Genomic DNA, 22,710 nt, shown 5'->3' on the forward strand with positions numbered 1-22,710 from the left:
CATGGAGCTTTAAGTCTTGCAGAAAATATAAAATAATAATTATGAGCAATCAGGAAAATTATTATAATAAATACATAATTACCAGAAAATAAATGAATCACTCCAGGGGAATGTAGCCATTCAATATGGCCCATATATTGGCATTCTTTTTCAATATGTTAAAATCCTGTGTCTTAAGATTTCTTTACCCCAAACTCTTTTTTTTTTTTAATGGCCACACCCACAGCATATAGAAGTTCTTGGGCCAGGGATTAAAGATGAGCCACAGCTGCAGCAACACCACCAGGAATCAAACCACACCTCTGCAGAAACCTGAGCTGCTGCAATTTGGATTTTTAACCCACTGCACCACAGCAGGAATTCCTTTACTCCCAACTCCTGACGCCTGTTTCCCCTAAGTCCTAAGCTGTTGAAAAGAGGAAATGAGAAATGTCATCTTCACCTTTTTCAGCCAAGGAGAAGAAAGTTTAACTATACTGATGCAGTGCTGGAAAAAACCACTAGAACAAAGCTAAAGCCATGATGGTTATGTGTGTGTCCCCAAGGATGCTATTGTTTCCTCTAGTTCCGTTGTCACCCTTTCTTCTTATGAACTGCTATGAAGAATTTTGCTAACTAGCATGGCTGCAATCATTAACAATTTGGTGATATTCCAAAATCCACAACCCCTAGAAATTTTCCTGGAGTCCCTACTTGGAGAAACATTGCAAGCAACTTACAGCACACTAAATCAGAAAGGTTGGCCTGGAAAACCATTTATGTAATTTCTCTGCTTTTGTTTTGGGGAATCTTCCAAATGAAGTGTCTAGAGAATCAGATATAATTCTGAGCAGGGTATGCTAACGTGGCTTCAACAATGATTTTACTTTTCTTGTAATTTTGCACTCAACATCATTTTTTCCAGCGATGTGTCATGCTGTCCCAGTTGACTGTCTGGCCATATTTTGTTCTGGTGTTTGCTATAGCAAAAAGTGCAGATATAAAATTACCTTCCTCAACTTGATGTTAATTTCAGTGAAATCCCTCAAGATGCATCTTGTCCCCTTTCCTTCACTAAATCTAGATGATTTCGAAGAGTCCATTAGTTCTTGATTATATTTTTAATAGGAAATAGTAACACTCTGATATTTTTAATTAATTCAAGAGCCTTGTTTTAGCTATAGAATTTCTTTTTAATTAGTTAGACATCACTACTAGTAACTACCAAACATTTCTTCCTATTTCTTCTCTTCCCCACCATAAAAGTACATCACATATACACTTCAAATTGGGAGATGGGAGATGGGGAGGGTCAGGGAATATTCACACAATCCTCTGCAGTTTGATCACAAATTTCCAAGAACTATTAACTTTTAGCTTTTGGCCTCCCACTGCCAGTCACACCCTGTGGCTATTTCAACATTCAGCAGGCAGCAATCAAGAGAGATACAACCCTGATGCCGAATCTAGGTCACAAGGCTGCTCACTTTGGTTGACACTAATAACCAAAAACTGGATTCTAACTTCTTCACACAGGGATCCTCTCAAGAATTCTACTACCTGACTTCTATATGTTCCTTGGCATATTCAACTAAACCAACTGATGTTTCCATTCTTCTTCAGGGAATTTAAATCAATAAAGCAAGCAATACAAAACAAGGCATTCGACATTTGTTTTACATTATGTGTGGGGGTGCCTTTGTGGAAGGGAAGGGAAGGTAAATTTCAGTATTTTGATGACGATATTTTAATTTTTAAATTCCTTTTTAAGATTTTGACTGCAAGGAAACTGAGTCAAGTGAAACAATTGAAGAGTGTAAGAACTCTTCTTTGAAGAATTTCGTTCTCATGAAACTCATTTATATGTCATTTAAAATTTTTTATCTCCAAAATAAAACAGGTTAAATTTGTGATACATTTCTAGCTCAATTATTTAAATTAATTTTAAAATTAACTTTTGACTTTCCTGTCATTCTCTCTTATAATCTTTTGCAAATTACCTGTGTTTCCTTCCATTAAAAAAATTTTTTGTTGCTGTTGTTTTCTTTTTTAATGGTCTTTTGTGATACTTGAGCTAAACACAGAGTTTGAATGCTTTCAATCTGTTTGCTAACTAGTTCTATTGTTTATTTTTTTCTATTTTAGAAATAAATTTATAACATCTGGAAGTTTTAAAAATCCATTATAAATCCAAAGACTTCCTGTGCTGGAAACTGTGACCTTCCCGTTTTCAGAGTGATAGAAATATTGAGGATAATTAGCTTACTGAAAATTATGAGTTCTAAAGAATACAAAAGAAAAAGAATACTTCATATGCATTTTGTTGGATTAGGAGTTTCATATTGTATATTGCATGCCACTTGACATTTGTTAATTGTATACTATACATAAGTCCCTGTAATATCATTAGGTATAAGGTGATGAATAAACATGTATCTCAACCTGGAGTAGCTTTCAATCTAGAAAGAAAGATAAAAACACTATAAATTAAAAGAAACCAAGAGCCATGGGAAGTTCAGGGAGATGAGAGGAAGGGGAAAATCATCTCAACAGGGAGGATCGGAGAGATTTCTTAAATTTGGTGATCTTTGGGTTGGGTATTAAAAATTGAGCAGGATTTGAGCATATAGAGATGCTGAGGGATCATTTCAGACAGAAGGGCAGCGTAAGCAAAGGCATGGAAACAAATAAATATGTTAGGTGTTGGGAAAAGGGAACCATTTGATTTGTTAAGAAATTAGCACCTGAATCAGGATGAATTGCATATCAGAAATGTTCTTAAAAAGTGCTGGGGGAGTTCCCATCATGGTTCAGCAGTTAAAGAATCCAACCAGTATCCATGAGAATGTGGGTTCTCTCCCTGGCCTCACTCAGTGGGTTAAGGATCTGGCATTGCAACAAGCTGTGGTGCAAGTCACAGACACAGCTCAGATCCTGTGTGGCTGTGGCTTAGGCCAACAGCTGTAGCTCTGATTCTGCCCCTAGCTTGGGAATTCTATATGCCAAAGGTACAGCCCTAAAAAGCCAAAAAAAAAAGTGTTGAGGTAGGGTTGGTTAATGGAGATGGTGACTGGACAGGAAAGAATAGAAATAAAGCAATATGAATCTGGTCAGTATCATCATCCAAAGATTAGCACTTTGAATAATCAAGAAGACAGATTTTTTATGTGGAAAATTTCCCCTTGGAGTGGTTTATTTGCATTATTCAGATGCTTTGACTTAATCACTTCATGAAATCTATCTAACATCTGTAAAATGGTGAAGAGTAGATTCCTGGTATGGGTCCTGAAAATTTCAAGAAATGCCTATATCATTAAACACCTAATTTTCTTCCATGTACACTTTTATTTATTTATTTTTCAGTAAGTTCAAAACCTGGAGAGGAACAGCATCCCATGCATTCTGTGGCCAATGGCCTAAGCAGGAAGATTGCTTCAGAATTTGGCACAAACCGTGGTACCATTTCCATGGGCACAACTGAAGTGACTTTTCCCCAGATTTTTTTGATTTTGTTTGGTTTGCCACCAGGAGTCACTGCATTCTTTTCTTTGATACAAAAGAACATTTCTTGCCTAAATGGAGTTCAGTTTTATTTCAGGCGTTAGCATCTTCAACTTTAAGAAGACCTGTGTGGTGCTTTCTTTAGCTCTGAAGATCCCACTTACACCAGCCAAAAATTGCCTTGGGCACAGCTTTCCAAATATCGGCATTTTAGAAATCCTGTTCCCAGCAGGCATCCACAGGTCCCAGGATGGTGGGAAGAAAATGTTCAATATTTTAACTACTCCATTCCAATCCAGTCATTCTTTTTTTAGATGGATCACCTACTACCTATTATCTACACAGGACTATACTTGCTGTTGCATGTGATTTTTAAAGGGGATGGGAGTGAAATGTAAGAACAACCTATAACCAGGAATAAAATAAATGTATAAATAAACATAAATATAAAGCAAAGCTAATGAAATGGACATTACCATATGAAAGCAAAGCCTCCACAGGACAACACTTGGATCGTTTGGAGAAAAAGAAAGCTACTTACCACAACTTCCTTCCACCAAGACTCTAACGTTGCAGCTATTCCATAGACCAATAACATGGCTAAATATAGAGCATCTTTAAACACTATTTAATACATAGACAAAAATGCAGTCTTTAGACAAACAAAGTATTTTTTATAAGAGTAATAATTATGACCTGAAGAGGAGGTAGTTTTCATGTAAAGTTATACCTGGAAAGGCCATATTACTTCCATTTATTTTGGTAGAGAGAAGCAGATGGCTCTAAATTTCTGTGGCCCGAAGACTTATTTGGATTAAAAGACCCTAAATATGGCCCCCTGTGGAATATCTGAATGTAAAAATATTGAAAGGAATTAAAATCAGTCTCCATTGGAAGCATGTAAATCCAATGAGTTTGACTTTGGCCTCCTATCTCATGCTTCTATCAGAAGATTGTGATTTGGGCCTTTTTATCTTCAGACAGAATTGGCTTCATCTGAAAAGCTATTGCAGCTGTGTTGGATACTGCTGAAAATTCCTAAGTATGACTCAGATGACAAATTATATTTGATAGAAAGTCTGGTGGGATTTACAGAGTGGAGCTTCAATCCTGAGAATGATTAAGTTAACTGAAGACCCAATAGGGAACTTCTGAACTCCTACAAGATGTTGATCCCAGACTCTGTGTCACCTTTGTGGCAAAATTTATAAAAGAGTCATACTGTTCTGGGATGAATCCATATGTTAGTTAATGAGAGGGATTCCAATTTTCTATGAATTTTCAAATATAACTGTCATAATTAGGATGGCAAAAATATATCATTGAAACATAAATATATAAAGATTTCATTCCAGGAGAACACATTACAGTACTTTATAAACTTTCCCAATTCAAACATGTATATTAAGTCAGTCTCCAGGAAGTTTTACTTGCTCAGATTTTTTGTCAACCTTTAAAACTATATATGAATATATTAAATATGTATGTGCATATATGTTACAGGTAAACATATACACACAAGACATACAAACACAAATGTGAATTCTCTTGCACACCCTAAGACTGAGCTCCCTCATTCAGTATAAATTAATGAGTATTTATTCCAAACTTTTTAAATTACAGCAACACTGGAAATTAAGGATTAATGAGTTAAAATCAGAATATTTCTTTTTTAGTTGGCCATTAACTCTACAACTTTATCCTTTCTCTTTTCTCCATCCTTTTACAATCCTTCTTTGGGAAAAAATATGTAGTCACCCAATTCCTAAATTGCATAAAAATATTATTACCACATCAGTGACTAATCTAAGTGGAAAACATGGTGAAAAAAAAAATTGGAAAGTGTGCTCTTTAATTCCAATTCCAATGAGTAATTTTGAGAGTCATGTAAACTCTTTGAACTTTCTGTTCAATCTTGGGGTAATTTTCAGCTGAAAAATTCAAGGAGAGAAATGCAGAACCTTGGACTTACCAGCAAAGGATATTAAGAAATAGATAAAAATAGAGATACTTAGTGGTTCTAAAATGAAAATGTTGTAGCCCACTTCATTTTACTAAAGGTCAAGGAAATGTGAATCCTGCCCAAGAGTGAAATTTCTATGTTAAAGAGAAGTGGCTATCGATACAGTTCTATAGGAACAAAAATAGGGAACAATTAACTCTAATGTGGAAAATAAGAGGAAATTAAAGGGTCTTGCAGAATTAATCATAGTAATTGTTCAAATATTTGCTTGTCATGTCTCATTACCAATTTTACTGCCCCAGTCTCAGATATATCTGTGGTTAAATATATCCAGGTCCTTCAACTACAACATGACATTTTTCAACCACATTTTGGCTCTACCACACACACATTGGTATTTGTTTAAATTATTTTAAAGGGAACACATCTCTCCAAACATGGTTTCACCACATAAAGTAAGTGAACTGATCCTTCTAAGAATGGCAAAGAAAACTTACCTTGTATTTTACAATTGTAAATTATCCTATTTTAGGCTGCAATTCTGCTATGGAGTCAGTATGTTTTAAATGTATCTTATCACAGATACATTTTACAAGGTCCTACAGTGATATGAAAGCATAAAGAAAATATCCATAAAAAATACATCTCCTTTTCTTTAAAAAAGAAAATCATACATGAAGCAGTACAAGTGAGAGAGGCTTTTCTTCCATGTGTTTTTCATGATGGAGATAATTGATTTTCTTATTGCTATTGTAGAGAGCACTGCTGACATTCACTGGCCTACTGAGTTCATCACAGCTGTGCTTATGTATCTCTTCTCAAGCTCTGTTTTCCACTGAACTGGAAAAGATTTGAATTTCTGTTTGATAATTTGCCACACCCTTGCTTTGCCTCATCTCTCTAGTCACTCTCTTGGTTAAAGGAGCACCAGATTAATCAGTGCTTTAGTTGGTGCAAGTGTTTAGATTTGTGTTAAAACTCAAAATGCAATCCAGAGAGCAAAATGACATGTCTATGTGAGCTGGTTAATATCAGGGCAGTCCAGGATGTATGGAAAAAAAATGTGTGTCTAGATTACAATGAGGGCATCAGCTCTTGGGCTGCATGAGAGAATTTACCAGCATGTATGTCTCTCAGCCATGACCCCAGCTGAGATTCACATCCATCTAGACACCATATAAGAAAACATTTTGATATGAAGAGGGAAAAGAGGATCTGGGACACAGAATGCAAAGGATGCTGGTGCAGGACCTCCAAATATACTTGAGGTGGTCAAGAATGCTAAATCAGAAAATCAGGAATATGAGATTTATCTTGGATCTCTCGTGGATACCCTAAAACACAACAATGTTTTTTTGGTGTGTGTGCAAAATATCAGCTAACATGTCTAAAATGAGTGCATCAATTGTGAATTTTTGTCATGGGTATAAAACTTTTTAAATGGATAACCAAATTAAGACTTTTAGGACAAACAAAAATACAATAGAAATTGTACATGAAATGCATGAAAAAAGCATTATTTTAAAAATAATAAAAATTCTAATGAAGAAATTTAATACATTTAAACTTTTAATGATCGTTTAAAATAATAAGATAATGAATATAGATATACAAAATTTTTATGTAAGTGTCAGAGACTTGCTAAAAATAAAAAAAAATCATGTTTCTGAATTGGTTTGAACACAAGGGGATTTTTTAAGAAAAAAATTAAATGATTGAAAGGGAGAAGCATATAAATGAGTCTTTTCCCCCAACATCTCCACTATGACCCAGTAGCAAAGCTTATTTTCATGACTGTTCAGTTGTTACTTGTTTTTCCTTCAAGTAGTGACTCTCTAGTCTACAATCAGAAGATGCACAAGAGATTGGTCCAACTAATTTTCTTTTCCTGTCACTAGATGATGTCATCTACATTGTGATGGCTTTGTGTTTTTGTAACTGGGCCTGTAGGCAGGCAAATGTACTTCTGTGCTTGGTTATAGAATAGATGTACATCTAGAATTATACAGATAATATGTGAAATTTGAGTAACATGAATGGGGAGAAAGAGAAAGAAGAAGCTGAAAACAAGCATAATAAAGGAAAGTTTTAAACTGGGTACTAGAGCAGTGACTTCCATGAATTGGTGTGAGGTGAGGAGAATACTATGTGCACATACATGCATGAGGATGGGCATCATTTAGTTGATGTGGAAAAAATAAAATAAATGCAAAATATTTTGATTAGAATTGAATAGTTCATGTAGAATATAGCGATGACTGAAGGAACCATGGACTGATGATTAGGATGTAAAGGAATATCTTTATTACTAGAAATAATCTGGTATTGAGAACAAGCATATTTTTCTTGCAAAGATTACCTATAAATAGTTTTTGTTCCTCTTCCAAATATAGCCCAGAAATTACTCCTCAGATCCAGAAATACATTGAAAAGCTATATTAATGTGGCCTGGAAATTTTAGAAAATTTAGAAATATTTATACTAGCATTTATACCAACCCAGGTAAAATGATAACTTTTGGTACTGTTTTGACACTTCATTTGATAAGCTCTTTCTCTGTTTCTTACAAAGTCAAGACATGAAAGGCTAAATTTTTCTCTGGCAAAATCCATTTCAGTTTTTACAAGCAGCATAAAATTTGAAATCTCAGAAGAGGTCCCCCTTTGGCTGGCTAAAGAAATTTGTGAGTAGAAACAGCTATAGATAAGCATCTAACCTTTGAGGTGCTGTTTAAACATACCTTAGGTACTTAGTCCTTTGACATGTGCCTGAAACTGAACTTCCAGGACCCAGAGTGGATGATGAATGAAAGGGACATCAGAGGTTTTTCTTCCAGTTAATCTTTTACAGTTCCCTATTTAAATTGGGCCGGGTGGATTCTGGCAAAAGCCCAGTATAAAAATCTAGGAAGATCAGGTTTGCAAATTAGTCATGCTTAAAAAAAGGGCATCAAGCAATTTCTCAAAATTATGCATTTGTTAATACTATGAGGGAAAATGAAAAAATACATACATCAAATTCTTCCATTAAAACTCAGGGCAGAACATTTTTATATCTAAGTTATGCAAACATATATATGACTAAAATATGTAAAAAACTTATACATAAACAGATGCACACAAGCTCCAGATGTGTAATCTTTCTTACTTTGTGGGTTGTGTCTTCCATAAGGGAAAAAGACATATTAATCATTTCTTTTACTGCTAAGGGGATGGGTGCTGCTCTCATATTTCAGAAAGGGGCTGGAAAGTGAGGGAAGCCAAACTTTTTCCTATTTAAGGCCAAAGCACAGGAATCTCAGTGGCTGAGTTTTATGACGGGCCCGGTGCTGAAGGGCAGGGAACAACTGATGGTGCTACTTTGAACTGCTTTTCTTTTCTCCTTTTTGCACAAAGAGTCTCATGTCTGATATTTAGACATGACGAGCTTTGTGCAAAAGGGGACCTGGTTACTTTTTGCTCTACTTCATCCCACTGTTATTTTGGCACAACAACAGGAAGGTGAGTAGGTACTAATTTTGAGAAACTTTATGGGGTTTTTGTCTTTACTTTTTCTTACAAATAGGTCTAAAGGGGAAAATAGGTCTCCTAAAAGCTAATTTCCTCTCTAAGCTCCCAGCTGTGAAATGTAGAACTGACCTGAATGCTGCCTTTTATTTTTGCTTAAAAAGAATATTGTCATTTTTGTATTTAAAAGTTCTCTGGTTGTTCCAGATAAAGATGTTCTTGTACTAACTTGTTTTCATGTTAACGGCACTGGAAACTTTAAATGGTTTTTAAAAGTTCCCCTCCTGGATTGTTAACATCTTGGAATGCTTCCCTAGGCAATCTGGAAGTTATTTGTCTCTTGTAATACTTTTATGCTCTCCTTTGTATTCTGGATTCTTTGTCAGGATAGAGAATTAAGCATTGTTTAACCGTAAGATAATGCATTTAAAAAATAGCATGCATTAAGTATAGTCTAAAGGAAAATGCTACACATTATTAGAATCATTGAAGGTATTTCTATAAAAGAACAACAAGGTAATATCTGCAAGGCTCTTTAAACTGGTTCAAACTGTAAAAAATGTTTCATTGTTCCTGTTTTTATTTGGTTTCCAGCACTTACATGGTGGATTAGTATCCATTTTCTAATAATTTATTGTTAAGGGTCTAGTGTTTTCTGCATGTTCTACATTTTAACTTCATTTACACTTAATAAAGAGAATATTTATTGAAGTACTTTCAATAGAAATGTTTGACTTTTCCACAAATAAGGTAAAGATACTAGCACTGTTTGACTTCAAAGAGGTGATTTGTTCTATTTTCTAATTAGTGCAAACAATAGTTTTCATGTTCACATTTCCTCAAAACCATGTTTGGTTCATTATTGCATTGTGTGAAAAGATTTCTTTTAATTCATATGTTTCTCAGAGTCATGAAAATACCGGACGTATTGGAATTAAAACTTGCATAGAGATCAATCTTTAAATGCTAAATTCGAAGATGCCAGAAGAAATTATTACACATCCACTTCTATTTGTACATAATAAAAATTGTTTACATTTAAACCTATAGTTTTTGCAAGCACAGTGTCTGAAAAAAGTGTTTTGTCTCTAACATCAAATATCTTTAATGTCCTCACAGGTCATATATGTAAGTGAGGGGGGAACACCAATGACATGTCTTCAGTTACATTCAGCCCATGGCCACAAAAGCAAACATCCATATCCCTTGTTCCCCTCATTTCCTCTTTCTTTTTTCCTCTTCTCCCTTCCATTCTCACCTTTTTATCTCTCCACCCCTTTTGGCTCCTTTGGACCTCCTCCCCCTTGTCATTCCTTCACTGTTACCCCACCCCCTTCCTAGGGAAGCCTCTCCCTCTCCCTTTCCCCTTCCTCTATCACCCCCCCTTCTTCATCCCCAAGTGTCCTCCCTATGCCTCCATCTCTTTTCTTTCTTCCTCTTGCCTCCTCCCTCTTTTTTTTTCCTTGAATTCTCAGTCCTCCTTCCTCTCTGCTCCTCTCTTCTTTCCCTCCCCATTCTATTCTCCCAGAAGATGCTACAAATCCCAGACCCTGGCTAGGATACCAAATGACTTCTACCACATCCCCACCTCAATCAAGACTTCTCTCTTTTTTAAAGTTCTTAAATTCTCCTAATTTCTGGAAAAAAAAAAATCACCAAATTCCCATTTATTGGAAAGACTACAAACCTTTGGTGTTTAGTTCAAAAGCAAAACAAAATATTTGTAGTTGCCTGGTGATCACAATTTTTTATAATTTTTATGGCAAGTTTTCTTCTCAATCCCACTTTAGAGGGAAAAAATGTTTGAGATCTACATAACTTTATATCACATATGTTTTTTTCTATTTTCTCTTTTCCCTTCAGCTTCAGAATATAACAAATAGCTATGAAAATCTGTTGATACATTTATAGGCTTTTATGCTCAAAAGAAGTTGAAAGAATTTTGTTCATCTTACTGCTTTTGTTTGTCATGAAAAAAAGTTTAAGTTTTTTAAGATAGTACATCTTATGTTCCCTTCAGGTTTTACAAAAAAAAAAAAAAATTCTGTTAGATTAGCTTCGGAAAGGTTGCAGGAGGTGGTTGAATATACAGCACTTTGAGAATAGTCATATATAGTCCTGGAGTATGGGTTTCTTAGAAATGCCCTGAGAATCCCACAGAGAAACAGCGCAGCTCTAACGAACACTAACTTCTAGTCTACTCACACAAATTTTCTGGAGCATAAAACATGTCCTCAAAAAGAATTTTGGTCTTTTTATAAATCTGTGAAAGTTCTATTTAATTCATGTATTTTCTTCCACCAATGGAGAAATGTGGTCTGTTTTATATTTCCTGTAGTTTATAAACATGCCAAATTTAAGCACAAAGACTCGCCACCTAGTGGCTGACAGAGTTACCATTTGCATGACCAATGCCAACATAAATTCAATGCAGCTGGACTCTGTATTTCATAATGAGATTTAAAAATATCATGTGTTAATTTTAAATATTAAACACTACTTTCCTAAGAAACTAAGTATGTTGCTGATAAAATATTGCTAAACACACATACTCACAAATACATGGTAACAATATTCAAAGACTTTTTGAAAATGTGCTTAAATGTTACCGCCATTTTCAAAATTCCATATATAACTACTCCACATATAACTATTTTTTTGAATATTTGTCAAGTTTCTGATTTTTTAGAATATTTTACATCTGTATTTTCATTACTGTTTATTAGACAGATAAAAGAATAAAAAGATATTACCAAGTATTATTACTTCACTAGGGCAGGGAGATAAGCTTTATTTTAATTAAAAGTGTTCTGACATTTGAGTTTATATTTTGATATTCTGACAATTCTGCTGTGATAATGAACCGTGGGCCTTTAACTATTATAGAATTAAAGTCCATTGTAAAGGGATTCAGAGAATCAGTTCCTTATCACAGGTTGTGATACTCTATTTCCTTTTATGCTTATTTCTATTATGCTTTAAGGGGGGATTTGTAACCGATCAAGCATATTCAAGTTTTCTGGTTTGTGCTGCCTCTAAAATTAAACACGCCAAACTAATGAAAGCATACAGCACAAAATCACTAGAAACAACAGTACTTTTAAAAAGAAAGAATGCATAACTGCTCTGATATTTCAGTGCAAGTCACCTAACATGGATTCAGTGCTTTTCTTGAGATTATACATCTAGGAAATAACAGAGTTAAGACTAGGACCAAAATTCTGTTACATCTTAGGTAATTAGAAGATACAAAACATACATTGAATCCGAAGCATCGGATTTTTAAAAATTTTTTAACTGTCCTTGATAAGAGATACTAAAAAATCGTATATTGTCCTAGAAAACATAAGATAATGCACTTCAAGGTGAATAAAAACATAGATTTTTTTTTCTGTTGAATTGATAAATCAAGTTTTTAAATAGGTGGTTCGTCCGTGATCTAACCAGAAATTATCTTTGGTTCTGTAATGATATAAATTCCAAGTAAATAAAGCATTGATACAAAATTTTGTGTTTTTCATTCATGATACCTTGCATTTCCCTCCTACCTGTAGAGTATTCAACATTAGATGATTTAAAAGCCTATGAGTAAATAGATATTCTGATTAAATTCTGAAATTAAATATCTCCATATTGTAAGAGAAAAGAGCAAAGCCTCTGGAACAACTCTGGGAAAGAAAGCAAGCCTGTGATTATGTGCTTTTAACTAATTCAAACTCTTGGGTTGAATCTTCTGTCTTATCTACAGGCTCATTTTAAAAAAATCGCGAACTGTTGGGTGTCTGTTTTCCAGGAGTAGAGTTAAGACTAAAAGCCCTCACAAAAAGTCCCTGCTCCACACTTGGAGAGTCTCAGGCAGACCTTGAGTGGTCACCCAGGGGGAAGAGTGCCATCTACCGAAACCCTGTGGTTTCCTTTGTGGATGATTGGAGCAAAGCGCCAAAGATCATGCAGCTCAGTTCTTTCATTTTGTAACATCAAACGACACCACCACCTTGAAGGGATTAAAGTGGATTGCTTAAGAGTTAAAGTTTTAAAGTTGAAAGATGTTATTGCCTTTGCTGGACATGAACAACATTTGTAAAGTTTCCAGGTCTACAATAACTTTTTGGAAACGCCTCTGTGGGCTGTTTCTTGTAAAACAATTTTCCCTCGCAAAAAAGTTTAGTGCTGTTGTTTTCCACACTCAGAAAAAAAAGAAAAGAAAAGAAAGGAAAGGAAAGGAAGGGGGTGGTATGGTGAATCTTGACGTTTCAAAGGGGAAACTGCCTGTTTCATGTCAAGATGACAACGGAAAAAATGAGATGGCAATTCTTACACAAATCATTTGTTAACTGCAGTTTGGGGAGTTACATTAACCACTAGAATGTCTGTCTGTGCCTAATGAAAACACAGCAGAAATGGATTCCTTTCAGATTAACTAATAAAACCCTTGTATTTTCCATGACTGAGGTCAAGAACTGGCTTTTAAAATGTAATCTTAGTGAACAAAATGAAAAGTTCAAAGAAGAAGGCAAAAATTAAAATGCCTCGAAGACGTAAAAATTGAAGCTAAAGGATCCAGATCCTATTAAAAGTTAAACTTCCTTTGAAAACTCACATTAAGAAATTACTGCTTCAGTAAAAGGCATTTATTTTTCTGAAACTGTTTTCTATAGTATATGGTGTGGAAGATAGCAAACAGCGACTGTGTTTCTCAAATTAATTAAAATCTGAGAAACGCTCTTGAGCTGCCTGGTATGTTCATAATATTCAAATTTAGAAGGGAAGCTTTTAATGAAATTAGAAGTTAATTAATAGGAATCATTTAATAACTATATTTTCTGAAAATCAATATCATAGTGAACCATCTTAAACATGGGTTTTCTTGCTTGTGTGTGTGTGTGTGTGTGTGTGTGTTTCATTGACTACATAAGCCTTATCTGTTTGTTGCTGTTGCTGCTGTTAGGATGCTGTTTCTCAGTATCTAGTAAGCCATATGCTGAGTTTCCACTCACAGTTAATCTTGATGGTGGTCTGGATGTCATTAGGGTGGTCTCAGAGATAAAACTCTTTTTCATAAGGTCAGGAGAAAATAAACAACAGAATTCAACTCCAGATGTTATCTTCCTGTTCTAGGGCCAGAAAGAAAAAATATTCTGTAGAAAAATGTTACTCCTTAAAAAAAATATATATACTTATTAGATTCTGATTTTAAGTTTGCATAACTTAGAAACCATAATGAGACAGAACTTTGAAGCTGGCTTCTCTAATCCTACCTTGCCTTTGAAACTTCAGAAAGGGAATAGAATGCAATAGTTTCAAATGTAAGACAACTTTCCTAGGTTCAAATCTTAGCCTTACCCCTTACCATATAACCTTGGGACAGTTACTTCATGTCACTGTGCCTCAGATACCCCATCTGTAGAATGAAGATTATGAATGCACCCACCTCATAGGGCCTTTGGGAAGGTTAAGTAGCATAGATAGGCAAAGCACTCAGAACAGTGCCTGAAAAATAGAACATACAGATACAAACTCTACCTAGTGTTAGTTTTACTAACTCTGGAAAATGAAATTACTATGAGGAAGAAATTAAAGTACTTAGTGACTTGGTGATAAGGAAGATAAGATGTAACACTTTGGTTATCAGACATAAAACTCAAAGGTGTTTGCCAACTGTAATTACACAAGTAGAATGTATTTGCCTTGGTATTCCTATAATTTGTCACTAATCAGATAATATTGTAATACAGTTGCTGATTGTTAGATATAAGATACTTTTAATTCTAAATCTCTATTTTTTATAGGATAAAATACTAATCACTTTAAAGCAAATTTCTAATTAGGGACATAAAAATCATATATCTATCAAGAATAAAACAAAGAAACATCTAGAAATGATGATCCATATTTTCTTGGTTTTTTTGTTGGGGACAAGAATAAGCATAATCTACATTGTTCATGCAAAATAACATTTTAAACTTGAAATTATCCACCTATATAGGTCTATAGCTATTTTCTTCAATATTGTTTGTCAACTTATGTAACATGTTTTACCATATTCTGATTAATATATAAGCAGTAGAAACATATTTTATAAAAATGTATTTTCTCCAAATATTAGTATCATTTAAAAGCCATACATAATTCAGCTGGAAACTATATGAACTCCCTCTATTCACTTATAAAATACTCAACTTTCTACAGTAAGAGAAAAATAATATTATGATAATTTACATATCACACCTGTTATTTTTAGATTTTCAGGTTAAAGAACAGCTTTTCTCTGAGGAGGATTCAGTGAGAAAAGAAAAGAAAAAAAAATTCAACTTGTCACTCAAGCTAAAATAACAATTTAATTGGACACTTTGGGGCATATTATTTTTATTCCAAAAATGGAATTAAGACAAATATAACTTGCATTATTTTTCAGTCATAAGAGTAAAATTCTAGCAAATCAGCATGTTAACATTTGAAGAATGGAAACCAAAACAGCAAAAAAGAAAGCTTTCAAGGACATCTAAAAATATTAGATTATGTTACTCAGTTTTATTTTTCTTTAAAGTTTCAAAACAGTGAGCTAGGAAATAAAAGAAGCAGAGTGGATTGTCATAGACTAGCTTTATTTCCTTTTATAACTTAGAATTCAGTTATAAAACAAGGAGATGACTTAATCTAATGCATTACTTGTGTGACCACAAATAAATGTATTTCAGGACTGTTCTTTGTACTAAGGAACAGAAATATGAAGTGACATGAGAGGTGGAGTTTAAAATTAATTACAAATTGGAATAGGGAAGACTGAGTTTAATCAATAACAATAAAGGAAGGAATTGTGAAATCCATTGCTTGCCCAGTAGTAAAAATGAAATTATTTGCCTTTATTTAACACTTTCACAAAAGAATTTAACTCTTTTTTTTTTTTTAAATCAAAGCTGCTCTGAATTTAGATATCTTGGGGGGAGGGAAGGAATAATATGAGATGACTATTGCTTCTGAATTCCAGTTTCTATTTTATTGCTAAATGCTGCAGGTGTCTAACCAGAGAATTTTATCCCTCTTGAAAACAAAACGCTTTTTTCCTTGACTCTGCCATGATTTTCCCATGTATAACTAGGCTATGGTACTAACACTGAGGGCCATGAGACATGTGTGTGAGAGGTTTAGCTTCCTAGAGAACATATTGCCAACCACATTTTGTCATGTACTAAACAAAAAGTTAGAGGGAACTACATAAAACTCTCCATTATTTCAACAAGCGTGAGTTGGCTAGAACAGCAGAGAAAAGTGACTTTCAGCTGCAATTTCAATAGGCACTGACTTTTCAGGAGAGCCAAATTTCTTTCAAATGGATGAGAAATAAGTTATTGTAATAAGCATTAATTCTTACTTTTCAAGCATTCCAACTTTCTTTTTTCACTTAGAACAACATCATCTTTAAAGAGAAGTATACTAAAACAACTTTTATGTTGAGACCTCTATGTTTTAAAAAGCATAATACACATGATTTCTATTAAACTTTGGAAACAAAAGGCTAAATAATTTTCATTTACATAATAACAATGGGTTTAACCAAGTTATAAAAAATTCATTTACAATTGTAATGGTAATATTATGTTCATTTGTTTAATAGTTTACAGAGCAAATGGAAAATACTGTATTTCTAGGTTGTTATGATACCTTAGATGAGACATACACTAGAAAGATAAATACACAAGGGAAAACATTTTATGTTAATATTAAAGCAGATTAAGAATAAAGGAAGAGAAGATATTTAAAATATTAGATGCTTATCCCTATCTTTAACTGTTTTTTTTATTTGTCATTAATACGCTATCAGTATCCACAGCTAATTATTATAACAGAGGTCCTATGTTAAACATAGAAAGGTATTCTTGATCCAGAGATAAAGAGCTAAAATAACCATTAGTATATACTAGTATATTTTTCTTTTTTCTCAGACTTATTGAAGTATAATTAACAAAATTGTATATATTTGAGATGTACAACATAATGTGTTGATATATATATGTGTATATATATATATATATATATATACACACACATCATGAAATGATCACAACATCAAGTTAACTAATATACCTAGCACCTCACGTGGTTACTTTTGTGTGTGTATGTTAAAAACCTTTAATATCTTACCAATTTCAAACATACAATACAGTACTATTACTTATAGTCAACATTCTGTATACTAGTAATATTTTCAAGGAATCTAAGGCTGAGATCCACATTACTAATGGGAAAATTTTAACTAAAACATCTGTTGGAACATTGTCCATAAAGTAAATTTAGAGAAAGTTTTAAAATGATTCATTTTAAGAAAAGGGAGCCAGTGTAAAGATTGAAGAATATGTTTCATGCAATTTTACTAAACAATCTTCCATCTTATTAAAACTTTTAGACCTTTTTCAAAAACCAGTGAACTTAGTTCCTAAACATGTCAGTTCTGCTTTGAGAACAATGAGTTTAATGCCTAGAACCTCTTATATTATTTCTATTTATGATAATATAAAAGAGATTGTGCTTCTCTTAAGCATACCTTGCAAAGCACCCCTTAAATAGGCCTACTTCATTCGCACTAGGTCAGCATTTTGGCATTCAGCTTTTACTCTCACAAAGTATAAAGGAATGCTCCTTTAAAAGCTTAGACAATATTTCTTTCCAATGTTCTCATCTATTTCAAACACAGAGGAGAAACTAAAATAACTTTTTAAAATAAACAGATTCTTGCCTACTTAAAATTGCAATGAAACAAGCATGGTTTCTTTTATTAGCTGTAAACCACACTGAGTAATTATAACAAGTAAGAATGGACATTGAAACCTCTTGAATCCATCAAGGGTGTGGCCAAAGATCATTAAAATTGTATCATATAAGTGGAAATGAGAAATGGAGATATGCTGTACAGTCCATAGGTTCTAAAATTCTTCTTTTTGTGTGTGAATTTTACTGAATCATCTAAACTTCCAAACCCAAAATATTTAGCATTAATTTAAGTTTGGAGAGGATACAGAAAGAGGAAGCTTTCATGGCTGTATGTAGCATATAGATGGAAAAACCTCAGGATCCTCTCAAAGGCCTCTTGGCCACAAGGCACCAAAAGATGTAGTTAAACTATTTGCCTTTTCCCAGCAGGCCTCTTTCAACAGACATTTTCAAAATCTTGGCTCTGAGAAAATAACATTTCACTGTTTCATAAAAATGCAAATACTAAACAAGTATATGATTTGTTGTTTGCAAAAATTCTTGCAGATGTTTAGAGACTTCTTATTTATGTACTCAATTACTGGCAAGCTATCAGAGCAATCCTCAGGAACTAAAGTTGTATTCAACCACAATCTACAGCTAATGCCTTAGGAATTGAGACCAGGTTTTATTCTGGCATCCCCTAAGCTGATTCATTGTTAATAGCTGCTGAAATGTCAGTACCTTATATGTAATTAGGAAACAAGTCTAAAATTTTGGTTGAAGAGAATTTTAGACCACTTTAAGCCACAAATACACATGGTCATGATTCATATTTTTTCCTATTATTTTTACATTTTCCTTGCCAATATTTGTTTTAAAAACTTTTTTGCTATTGCTTTTAGTGATTTGGAAACCTATTTACATCCATATGGGATACGTTATATATTATGTCATATTATGTTGACCTTCTAATGCCCAACAGAGATAGCAATGCTATTCAGTACATGCAGTAAGCTTTGTTAAGGTTTTCCCAGGAATCTGGGAGAGTTTTAGGCTGCCAAGAGTAGCTCAGTTTTCCCCTGACTCTCTCACCTAGCTTAATAAAATCCAGAAAATCTGCAGGGTTAGTGACAAAATCAACTTTAGAGTTTAATGCTCCCATCTACAATGAAAGGAAAGAAAAGCAATTAGAAGCAAAAACTTGTCTACAATTGCACAATTAATAAATGTTTAAGTGCTTATGGGATTTCCATTGCTGTTAAATTCTTACTAACAAGCAAAATTAAAATACCTACTGGCTCTAAGGAAAATTTACCTCAGTGTGCCAATTTGATATTAATAAGCATATTTGATATTTTAAGCAGCCCCTTATCACTTAAAAATTATGCAGGGGAAAATGATATTCTTGGTAATTTAATTTCTTTCTTTCTTTTTTTTTTCTGTCTTTTTGCCATTTCTTGGACCACTCTGGCGGCATATGGAGGTTCCCAGGCTAGTGGGTCTAATCGGAGCTGAGCTGCCAGCCTATGCCAGAGCCACAGCAACACAGGATCTGAGCAGCATCTGCGACCTACACCACAGCTCACAGCAAGGCTGGGTCCTTAAACCACTGAGCAAGGCCAGGGATCGAACCCGCAACCTCATGGTTCCTAGTCGGATTCGTTAACCACTATGCCATGACAGGAACTCCTGGTAATTTAATTTCTGAATTTTTTTGCATGTGCAAAACATCACACCATCTCTCTTGTTTTCCAGCTATTGAAGGAGGATGCTCCCATCTTGGTCAGTCCTATGCGGATAGAGATGTCTGGAAGCCAGAACCATGCCAAATATGCGTCTGTGACTCAGGATCTGTTCTCTGCGATGATATAATATGTGATGATCAAGAATTAGACTGTCCCAACCCTGAGATCCCATTTGGAGAATGTTGTGCAGTTTGTCCACAACCTCCAACAGCTGTGAGTTTAAAGAAAATCTGTATCAAGATTCATATTTAAACCCATAAATATTTCCTATGCCGTAGGAGCTTAAAAAGAAACAAAAGTAATGTCTGGCAAACAATTATACAGGTCTTACAAGTAAAAAGTGAACAACATCCTGTTTAAAATCAAGAATTGGATATGGTTTAGGATAAGAAATTGGGATACACTTCATGGGAAAGCTGTTTCTGTCTATGTCTCTTTTAATCTGTATCTTTTCCATTTATTAGCCCACCCGCCCTCCCAATGGTCATGGACCTCAAGGCCCCAAGGGAGATCCAGTAAGTAAACACTGTGCAGTAAAATGAAGTTAATTCCTTGATTATTTTGCTGGGTTTTTTTCCTTCTAATAGCCTTTCCATATTTGAACTTTAATCATCTATACATTTCCTTTGGTACCACGTATTAAATAATGACGCACAATAACTCAAACTGAGAATCCATAACTGTGCGTGTAAAGATTCTGATTTCCCGAACTTTGTATGTCTTCAGCCTTATTATCAGTTTAAAAAATAAAATAATACATCAAAATGCAAAGAAATAAATTACATTGTAATTATTTACACGATTTTGGGTAAAAATATTCCCAAGAAAATGGATTACTTATATTGATTTCTTGCATTATAAAGCATAGAAGCTACAATTTGATAATATTCTAAATCACTAGGACATCTCAGTGTTTATTCATGTTTATCCCTGATTTTTTTTAGGGCCCTCCTGGTATTCCTGGGAGAAATGGAGACCCTGGTCTTCCAGGACAACCAGGTTCCCCTGGTTCTCCTGGGCCTCCTGGAATCTGTGAATCATGCCCTACTGGTGGCCAGGTAATAAATCCCAGGACTAAAATAATTGCCTCATTTAAAACTGCCTAGTTCACTTTCTTTTCTTTAGTCTATATTACCTCTCATTTCTGTGGGTTCCTTATATCTATTCTCTGATTTGATGTATTTAACAAATTCCTATTAGTGCTTATATGTGCAGGCACTATTCTAAGTGCTTTGTAAATATTCACTTTTCCTCATAATTCTAGTGCTATCGCTACTATATCTTTGCAAAATTTCCCAACCTCTCAGCAGGCATAAAATGTATGCTCTATGTTTGAGAAATAAGCAAACATTTCCCCAAAAGAATTAACCTAGAGGATTTTAGGAATTGCTACAATTGTGCTTTATTCCCCTTATAATCCTGATGGGAAAGCTTCTGAAATTTTGGAAAAAAAGCAGCTGAAGAGCTATGAACACTCCTTAATGACTTCAAGTCAACAGTATTTTTCTAGCCTATGCAACTACCATTGCCAAACCTTCAGAGTACATCCTGCTCCTCTTAAAAAGCATGGCAACCAACTAACTCTGCATGTAAAATAAATAACCAAACAAATAAATAAGACAAAATTTCTGCTGCATGAAATTAGGAAATATTAGAAATTTACATGTAAAAATTACCATGGGCTTTTTTTCTAAAAAAAAGCTTTTTGAAAGTCAATTCAACACAAAGCAAGGGGTATAGTCTAACTTATTCTTATTCTGGTATGATACAGAATCCACTGCTCGGCCTAGAATTCAAAATAAAATAATCTCCAAAACAATCCAATAAGCACAAGAGCCTTTTATTATTCCTGTACTTGTTTTCTATGGGGATGTTTATTTTGATATGAATCTATTAGACATATTAATCAAAAAACTGGAGCTATAAATTTACTTGTATCATTAACTGCTGGGAAAGTAATTTGACATCTCAATTTTTCTGCTCAAAATGACAAGGTCAGAGTATATGATCTCAAGGTACTTTCAGTCTTAGTCTATGATCCTATGTTTCTTATACTATGGATTGAATTTAGAAAAAATAGTTTTAGTAAGAGCACATAGAAACAAATCATTTAAGGTCAATATTGCACACAGTTGAAAGATTTGTGCATTGCATAAGCAAGTATTTCTGTAGGATATCTAATATTCAAAGTTACAGAGAGATAGATAATTAATACATACCACACTCAGGCAGGCAGAAAACTTCCTGTCAGTGAATAGATATTGCATGCATTTCTTCTAAATGCTTTTGAAAAGAACTATGACCTATATATCAACATGATCTTATCTATCTGGTCTCTTTGCCACAGAACTATTCTCCCCAGTATGAGTCATATGATGTCAAGGCTGGAGTAGCAGGAGGAGGAATCGGAGGCTATCCTGGGCCAGCAGTATGTACAAATTTGTCAGCATTTTAGTGCATTATTTAGCCTTCAACTATGTTAAGTATTGAATGGTTGTTCTTCTAGTAATATGGTATTATTACAGAATTATGCAAAATAGCTTATTCTTTTTTAAGCTGGGAAAGAAAATGGTAGGATTATCATGAACTTTCTATCCTAACTCATTTTGCCATCACTGCCTCTTATTTCATGCCTGTTTTGCCACTCCCTTCCTTCTTTACACAACCACCTATACCAGGGCACACCTGCCTTCATGCTTAGGTCTCACTCATGTATTTTTTCATTTTAACCAAACTATATTATTTTTTCACTTCCACTATTCCTCCTTTTCACCTGAGTTGTTCAGAATATTCTTTTAATGTCTGTCCATTAATTAAATGCTACTTTCTCAATGACAATCCAAGTAATGACTGTCATATGAGTGATGACTCATCTCAAATCCTGAACTCAAATACAAATATTCCCAGAATTTATGGAGTTTTCAAATTCATCTACTGTAAAAGATAGCTGTTCATATTGTACTCAAAGGGTTTCCCTCAATGTAAATGACTTAGAGTTTTAACAGAAGACAATGACATTAAAGCATTGAAATTTGGGCATGTGTGTGCAGGATGCATGGTATCCCATGTAATTGACCCCAGTAGAAGAATAGCCTCTTAAGAGGAGCAATGTTAGGGAAGGCTATCATTTTACTGCCAGGAACAGGTACATCTGTGTAAATGAGACATGAATCTGGATTCCCAGCAATCACTAAAGATTGTTGTCCAGATCATTGGACCCCATATTTGTGACTTTTAAAACTAGAGAGGACAAAATTCCAGCTATAAATCTAAATGATCAGTTAAAGAAAGACCATAATTGGTATAAAGTAAACTGTAAAAAAGA

At 34.1% G+C, this 22,710-nt stretch overlaps 1 protein-coding gene across 3 annotated transcripts in view; it reads left to right on the forward strand.

The window, feature by feature from the left end:
* Nucleotides 1-22,710, forward strand: part of COL3A1 (collagen type III alpha 1 chain) — a 528,757-nt gene that overhangs the window by 481,225 nt on the left and 24,822 nt on the right. The window contains exons 1-5 of one of the 3 annotated variants that reach the window (XM_084997937.1): nucleotides 8,746-8,943; nucleotides 19,396-19,598; nucleotides 19,850-19,953; nucleotides 20,287-20,443; nucleotides 21,733-21,813. Coding sequence is in view for 2 of the 3 variants with exons in the window: in NM_001243297.1 (NP_001230226.1) it covers nucleotides 8,862-8,943; nucleotides 19,396-19,598; nucleotides 19,850-19,900; nucleotides 20,330-20,443; nucleotides 21,733-21,813 (531 nt within the window). In the remaining variant the exon portion in view is untranslated. Of the gene's footprint in view, nucleotides 1-8,745; nucleotides 8,944-19,200; nucleotides 19,599-19,849; nucleotides 19,954-20,286; nucleotides 20,444-21,732; nucleotides 21,814-22,710 lie in introns of those variants that run through there. The other 2 variants (NM_001243297.1, XM_084997936.1) reach the window with 2 other exon arrangements.

This window comes from Sus scrofa, chromosome 15 (assembly GCF_054392235.1).
Source record: "Sus scrofa isolate SSC_HxYL_T2T_F1_AM1 chromosome 15, Sscrofa_HxYL_maternal_Yorkshire_Landrace_v2.0, whole genome shotgun sequence".
In the NCBI taxonomy this organism is placed as follows: domain Eukaryota; kingdom Metazoa; phylum Chordata; class Mammalia; order Artiodactyla; family Suidae; genus Sus; species Sus scrofa.